Source organism: Myotis davidii, unplaced genomic scaffold, assembly GCF_000327345.1.
Source record: "Myotis davidii unplaced genomic scaffold, ASM32734v1 scaffold1412, whole genome shotgun sequence".
Classification (NCBI taxonomy): Eukaryota; Metazoa; Chordata; class Mammalia; order Chiroptera; family Vespertilionidae; genus Myotis; species Myotis davidii.
In genome coordinates, this window is record NW_006283640.1 from 48305 (window position 1) to 56624 (window position 8320).

Consider the following 8320-nt stretch of genomic DNA (forward strand, 5'->3'; position numbering starts at 1 on the left):
GCGAAAAGGGGGAGCACGAGGTCCGGGTCCTGAGGTGGAGACTCAGTCTCGACGGGTTTGCTCTGTAAAGCCCACACCCCGGGCAGGGGGCGTCCCTCCCGCCGCCCCCCAACGCGCTCCCCCGAGATTCGAACTCAGGCCCCACGTGGCTCCGCTGACTTGAACCCCATCTCCCCGGGCGGAAAGAATTGACCAGGTTCCCTCAAAAACGGAATCAAGCTGACCCGCAGCGCTCTTCACATTAAGGGCCTATCGGTCTAAAACAGTAAACATCAGGTGCCCCGTCATTCCTAAGGGAGGGCTTTCTGGGGTCTCCCCTGGCCACCCAGGGGCTCAGGGAGGCGGCTCCCCTCCGGCCGGTCGGGGTTCGAGGATTGCCCACCCTGTGCCACTGCCTGGTCGCACCCTCACAGGCACTGCTTCTGATCCTTCCCGACACCCTGGGAAACCCATGCGCCTTCAGTGCCCATTTCCCACTTTATTTTATTTACTTATTTTATTTTTTAATTTAATTTTATTTGTTTTTTGTTTTGTTTTGTTTTGTTTAGAGGAAGGGAGAGGGAGAGAAACATTAATGATGAGAGAACCATTGGCTGCGTCCTGCACGTCCCCTACTGAGAAAACTACATTACCCAGAGGGGAATGCGCCCAATTTTGGGGAAGTCACTTCCCGTGCCCCCCTCAGAAGCTTCATATTTGCCTTTCAGGGTGCTTCACCACGTCAGAGGCTCCAAAGCAACAGGCCGTGATGGGGAAGCGCCAGAGGGTCGTCCCTGCCATGCTGAGGCGGGTCCGAGACTTGCTGAGCCGCTACTGTTGGGGTGCAGGCCTTCCAGCCTCACAGACGGGGCTCTGCCCACAGAGTTCGATGGCTGTGGCGGCGCCAAGGCGCCAGGCTGAGGTGAGGCACGTCCCCGCCTCCCCCACCCAACCCTGCAGCCCAGGCCCCACCTCAGGACCGGCAGGCTTTACTGGGTGATGCCCGTGTGACGGGGGTGGGAGAGGGTGAGGGGCCACCGGGTAAACACATGCGGGGGCTGTTCAGCTGGAAGATTCGGGAAACCTGGGCCCTGTTTTGTTTCTAAAGGCAACAGAGAAAGTGAGGCAGAGGTGTGCGTGAGGAGTTTTACTTTTATTCTCACGGCGCTGGGCCATGGATGGATGTGAACAAAGAGGGACACTGTGTGAGGCAGGGATTCTCAAGTTTCCCCAAAACTTCCCAGAGGAAGAACAGACTAGAAGGGAGAGGCCAGCAGGAGGGGCAGGAAGGAGGACCCTGTAGGTGATGAGGTCACTGGCAGGTGCGCACTAGACTGAGCCCCGAGGGATGCGGGCAACACTTGGCCCTGGGGTTGGGCCACGGCCCTGAGCAGCCTGAGCCCCTGGGTCCTGGGGTGGGTGCCAGGCCCTCAACAGCCCTTTAGTTCCCATAGGTTCCTGCGGGTGCAGAGCCGCTGAGGGGACTGGGCTGTGGAGCTGATTTCAGGGCCTCACATTCCTGTGGCCTCTGAGGTCGTGGGGTCCTGGGGCTGTCCAGCCCCTCTTCCAGCTCATAGGCCTGGGGATCTTGAACAGACACCAAGGCCAGAATCCTAAGTCGAGGTCTAGGGTTATAGGATGTGGTCCCTGTTTTTGACAACGAGTGGAATGAGATGTGAGAGGTCCTCCCAGGCACAGGGGCCAGATTGTGCAATGGCTTAGAGGGGACACTGAGCAAGTTCTGGAACCTGCAAGTGTCCTTTCTTCCCATGGGAACTGGGGGCAGTGGGAGAGGAGTCAGGTCTAGAGCAGGTTTGTAACAAGTTGGGTGTCTGTTCTGCCGGTGATGGGTGCCTGGAGCAGTGGAGGCAGGTGATCTGACCCAGGTCTCGTGAGAATCCATGTGGCTGCAGCTTAGAATGAACAGGGAGGAGGCTGCTGCAATAGTCGGAGTAATTGTGATGGTGTCTGGGCCAGGGTGGTGGCCATGGAGGTGAGAGAAGCATTTTGATTATAAGTTAGGGTTTTGGGTGAAGATGCCAGGACTTTTTTTTTTTAACTTTATTTATTTTAGGGAGATAGGGACAGACAGACAGACATTGATTTGTTCTATTTATCCATTCACAGATTGATTCTTGTATGTGCCCTGATGTGAGATTGAACCCCCAACCTTGGTGTATGGGGCCCGATGCTCCGCCCAACTGAGGAAACCGGCCAGGGTGCCTTCTGCATTTTCTTATTGTTAATATTTTTTATTGATTTTAGCGAGGAAGGGAGAGGGAGAAAGAGAGATAGAAACATCAATGATGAGAGAGAATCATTGATTGGCTGCCTCCTGCACTCAAGCGAGCCCGCAACCCAGATATATGCCCTTGATTGGAATCAAACCTGGGACCTTTCAGTTTGCAGGCCGACGCTCTATCCACTGAACCAAACCAGCTAGGGCAGCATTTTCTAATTTTAAGATTGACATAGAGGTAGGAGCCAGGGATGACATGAAGGTTTGGAGGAAGTGAAGCACCTCAATTTAGATGGCGAAACACACTGAAGGAAGAGCAGTATTCATTGGGGATATCGGGAGTTTTATTTTTGGCCTGTGAGGGTATGAGATTTTTGAGAGAGAGTTCATAGGTGTCTGGAATTCTGAGGAGGTGTTCAGGATGGAGACTTCTCCAAAAGTTAGTGGAGAGTTTATGGACCCGGGAGGAGCTGCAGTTCACTATGATGTGGGGAATCCTGGTCGGAATGTTAATGGTAATAGCCCAGGATGAGGAGTGTGGGCCTGAGGACCGGGTTCCTGTTGGAACCCTGGTTGTGGGAAGTGGGTGTCACAATATAAGTGACAGACAGAAGTGGTCATGTGGAGGGTGAGGGAGAGACTGGCTTGGCAAGTGGACAAGGCCTCCAAGGGACGAGGGATGTGGAACAGATGAGAGTGGAAGAGTAACTCACACAAGATGAGAGGAGGGCTGGTGCGTATTCACTGCTTTCAAGGCTCTCCAGAACATTGGTGTGACCCTTGGTATGGCTGGGGTGTGGCTGTCAGGTTGGCTGTTACCTTAGGGGCACATGTGATCATCTGGAAGACTCACTGGGTACAGGCTAGAGGGCCACTGGGGCTGGGCCTAGTGTTGGGTGAGGAGAGGGAAGGCTGTGACTGTGAATGAGGTGCAGCACCAGTGGGGGAGGCTGTGGGCACCTGAGAGCTGATGTGGTTCTCAGCAGGTGACGTGGGAACAAGGAACCGTCAGGAGGGAGGCCTTTGGAGCAGGACTCCGGCTGCGTCTGTGAGTGTGGACCATCAGAGCCCGGGTAGTACTTGATCCTCTTAGAATTTTCCAAACATTCTCTGGACCCCATCTGCTGAGCAATGAAGAGAGAGGCCAAGAAGATGATGTGGTGCCGCACAGGAGGTGGCCAGGCTGTGGGGGTGCAGGCGGGAGAGGTGTGGTCGGGAGAGTGATGTGCACGTGGAGGGGGCGTGTGAACTCATGGCCACAGGGTCCTGGCATTGACATGAGAGTGAATGAAGGGCGAGCCCATGTCTGTTGTATCTGGTGGGAACGTGATGTGGCTCCCCCGAGCAATTGCCTGGAAGGAGGGGGTGTTGTAGTCCTACATGCCCGGCCCAGAGCTTTGACGTCATTTATGTCCCTTCCTGCCTTTTGTTGAGGGCAGATACAATGATCAGTGGGGCCTCAGTGAGATAGCAGACCTCAGTGCAACCCAGGCTTGGAAATCTCCCCTGGCATAGGGAAGGGAGAAGGAGAAGCAGGGGCTAGATTAGGGAGGTGGTAAAGTAATAATCCTGGGAAAGAAGCGAATCATGGAAAAATCGTCTCTGTCGGGGCATGTTTGACTTCCCTTTAAAGCTGTGCTTCTGGGAACGTAGCTGAGAGAGAGGTGTGAGTCACATAATTATGTGCGGAGGGTAGTGTAAAGGGAAGGGATTTGGGTCGCCAGGGTGAAGGGTGATGCCATGGTTTTTATGTATTGGAGGGACACTGGGCTCACGGGTATTGCCTGACAACTTGAGTGATCACTCACACACTCTCTGTGGCCAACTTCTCTGTGTGTTTGTGACACCCACTGTGTTAACAAGGGGCAGGGTGGCTTACATGCCAAGCACAGAGCTGTTATCATCTCTCTGCCCCTCTGCCTGTTACTGTGGGAAGACACAGTATCAATGGGAATATAGAAGTGAGTGACTCCAATGATAGCAGGGCTTGGTGTCATTGATGTGGGAGGAGGGAGCAGATGGATGTGGAGGCTGGGTGGTATGAGGAATGTAAAATCCTAGGAGTGAAGCTGGTCATGAACTGAATTGTCGCCATTATGACAGGATATGGACTTTGAAGACGTGGCCATTGCCTTCTCCCAGGAGGAGTGGGGGCTCCTTGATGAGGCTCAGAGACTGCTGTACTGCAAGGTGATGCTGGAGAACTTTGCACTTGTAGCATCTGTTGGTAAGACCTTCACATCACTACTCATGTCCTAGGTCATGGCCTCCCTTTTCGTTTTTCCTCCTGAAGTAGCTTAGTCCCTCAGCCATACCATGGGCTCTGCTAATTTCTGCACTTTGTTGTCATACGTGCTGTGGCTGCTTGTGTTGAGTTGTTTGGTGAGTTCCCTCTGCCGGGAACACTCTGAGCATCCCTTACATCTGTTGCCTCAAAAAGTTCGGAGAGTGGGCCTCGGCTCAGACAGCCCAATACATGCCCCGTCTTCACCCTCTGCCTGGAAGGGTGACTCTGCCCAGATTCATGGCTTCTGGTTCTGGCTCCTTCCATTAGCTAACAATCCTTTGTGACTTCCTGTGCCAGGTCATGATCATTCTTTATCTGAACCATGGACTGTACTTCTCAGATCTACCTCAATTGTTTGTAATATTGTCTTCCCTGAACACTATCGTGTGTCAAGTTGGCTCTGGGCCAGTAGTGGCTGCTTACGTGTGTTGTCTGTCATTAAGATTTGGATCATTCAGGTTCTGAGTAGTTGTTTCATTGAAGGTGCAGGGAGAACCCTGCTTCTATCACAGGCTGTACATAGAAAGATGGTCTTGGTAGAAGGCTGGCCCTGGTGAGTGGCAGCTGGGCAAGAGCATGACCTAAGGGCTGTGTTCCGATCATGCCCGGATTCTGCTTGTGTCCGATAGTGTTGTGGTGCAGGTGCCCCTGCTCACAGCACATTTCCATTTTTTCTTTCCCATATTTGATCCTTTGATAACTTGTCATTTCATTGGTGACTTCTCAGCTCCTGGCTACTTTCCCCTTTGTGGCCTCCCGGCATCAGCTGTTCCTCTGCACTGGTTCCTCTGGCGTATGTTCCAGCATTGACCTGTGCATATGTTATGAGGTGTGCATGTGTCCTTAACAAGTGCATAGACACCAGCTCCTCACTTACTGAATTTTACTGGGGGTAAAACATAACCAACCTTCTGGACAGCTTGCACATTCCACCCGTAGACAAGCCCCTCTGAATGCTTTCAGCAGAAGAATTAGTTGGAGATGCTGTTTCTATTCCATGTGGTTGCCTGCCATCTCTGTGTCCTTTTCCTGGGGAGGTCTCCCCTATTTTGTGATCTTCAGAAGCCCAGTACTGCACAGCAGCACATTATTCAACCTGCCTCCAGGGCTCTATTTTCAGACGATTCCATGAAACCAAAAACCAAGATCCCATGAAACCAACATATGGAGTCTGACAAACCTTAGTAATGGGACTTGCTTCTCCCACCACAGCCAACACCATTACCTCAGCATTTCTCTGCTTTCAGGTTGTTGGCATAAAAGTGAAGATGAGGAGACCTCTTCCAAGCAGAGTGTATCTGTAACAGCAGAGTCACTGGTCAAGGCTTCTAAGATAGCTCTACCAACCCAGAAGACCCATCTTTGTGACCGGTGTGTCTCAGTCTTAAAAGCTATTCTGCACCTGACTGAGTCACAGGCAGCAGACTTTGAGCACAAAGCCTTCTTCAGTGACGCATATGTGAGAGACTTCTGTTTCAGTGCGAACCCTCACCAGCAACAGAGGGAAGCCAGTAGAGAGAAGCCCTGGAAGGAAGCTCTGGACTGGGCCTCGTTGCTGACCAGGTGCAGCTTCTATGCATCACAGAAGCCTTTCACGTATAGGGAGGTGGAGGAGGATTTCCCAGCCATCTCAGGCCTTCTTCAGCACCAGGGCACTCTTCACACTGAGCAGTCACACAGTGGTCCTGAGAGTGGGCAGGCTGTTCTTAGTGGAAAACATCATCACGAGTGGGGTGAGTGTAAAACGGCCATCTTCCACAACCAGAACCTTGTTCAACAGCAGAGCGACTGCCCTGGAAAAGGGCGTTTTGAGTGTCGCAAATGTGGGAAGGCCTTTCGCCAAAAGTTTAACCTCATTCGTCATAGGAGACTTCACACTGGACAGAAGCCTTATGAGTGTGGTGATTGTCCGAAATCCTTTAGCCAAAGCTCTAGCTTCATTCAGTACAAGAGAGTACACACTGGAGAAAAGTCATATGAGTGTAGTGATTGTGGGATGTCCTTCAGCCATAGGTCTAAGCTCATTGAACACCACAGAGGTCACACAGGTGAAAGGCCTTATGAGTGTCGTGAATGTGGGAAGGTTTTTAGACGCAAAGATTACCTCCATAACCACGAGAGAGTTCACACTGGAGACAAGCCGTATGAGTGTAGTGATTGTGGGAGATGCTTTCGCTATCAAAATGGACTCATTCAACATGAGAGGATTCACACTGGAGAAAAGCCATATGAGTACAGCTATTGTGGAAAGTCCTTCAGCCAGAGCTCAACACTCATTGAACACCACCGAGGTCACACTGGGGAAAAGCCTTATGAGTGTAGTGTTTGTGGGACATCTTTCAGCAGAAGGTCTGCCTTCACTCGACATCAAAGAATTCACACTGGAGAAAAGCCATATGAGTGTAGTGATTGTGGGAAATGCTTTAGCTATAACAGTGGACTCGTTCAACATCAGAAAATTCACACTGGAGAAAAGCCATATGAATGTAGTGATTGTGGAATGTTCTTCAGCCATAGGTCTAAGCTCATGGAACATCAGAAAATTCACACTGGAGAAAAGCCTTATGAGTGTAGTGAATGTGGGAAGTGTTTTAGACGCAAAGCTAACCTCCGTATTCACCAGAGAGTTCACACTGGAGAAAAGCCTTATAAGTGCAGTGAATGTGGGAAAACCTTTGGACAAAACTGTAACCTCCTCCAACATATGAAAGCTCACACTGGAGAAAAGCCATATCAGTGTACTGATTGTGGGAAGTCCTTCAGCCGTAAATCTATCCTCATTGATCACCAGCGATGTCACACTGGAGAAAAGCCTTTTGAGTGCAGTGTTTGTGGGAAATGCTTTCGACTACGCAGCAGCCTTAGTTATCACCATCACGTTCATTCTGGGAAAAAAGCCTTATGACTGGTGAATGTGGGAATTCCTATAGCAATACTTGTGGCCTCGTTCTTCACCAGATAGTTCACCACACCGGAGAAAAACCGAATGAATGTTGTGACTGTGGAAAATGCTTTAGTTACAAACATAGACTCATTCAACATCAAAGAACTCACAGTGAAGAAAAGCCATATGAGTATAGTTATTGTCAAAAGTCATTCACACAAAGGTCTCAGCTCAGTAAACACTGCAAAGGTCACACTGGTGAAAGGCCTTATGTGTGTAGTGTTTGTGGGAAGTCCTTCGTGACAACCTCTCTCCTCATTGAACACCAGTGATGTCACACTCGAGAAAAGCCGTGTGAGTGTAGTGAATGTGGGAAGTTTTGTGTGTGTTTTTAAAATATATAATTTTATTGATTTTAGGGGGGAACAGAGAGGGTGAGAGATAGAAACATTAAGGTTGAGAGAGAACCATGGATTGGCTGCCTCCTGCACGCCCCCTACTGGGGATCAAGCCAGCAACCTGGACATGTGCACTTGATCAGAATCGAATCTGGGACCATTCAGTCTGCAGGCTTCCTCTTCTATCCACTGAGCCAAACAGTCAGGGCAAATGTGGGAAGTATCTAAACTAATAAAAGAGAAAAATGGTAATTGGCGTATGACTGATACCCTTTTCCTTGGCTAATCAGCGAGATAGGCAAATTAACTGCCAATTAAGATGGCAGTTAGCAGCCAAAAAAGATGGCGGCTAATTTGCATATTGCAGGCAGGATGGTACAGCGCCATCCGAGAGCGGGTTGTGGGTGTGAGTGCCAGCAGTCACCCGAGACCCGATCCCCCTGGGAGCCCCGGACACGGACCTGCGGGGCGACTGGGGCATCCGCCCGCACTCACGTCCCCAAACCGGACCGATCCGCCGGCAGACCAGGACG

General features: G+C 50.9%; 1 protein-coding gene across 1 annotated transcript; it reads left to right on the top strand.

Annotated features, from left to right (window-relative positions):
- The first annotated feature begins 642 nt into the window (after window positions 1-642).
- On the top strand, window positions 643-7817 carry LOC102753625 (zinc finger protein 883). Its single transcript, XM_015565929.1, is given in 4 exon segments — window positions 643-665; window positions 667-901; window positions 4322-4445; window positions 5753-7817. Coding segments are annotated over 4 exon segments (2040 nt in total). The 3' UTR covers window positions 7411-7817.
- The last annotated feature ends 503 nt before the right edge of the window (window positions 7818-8320 follow it).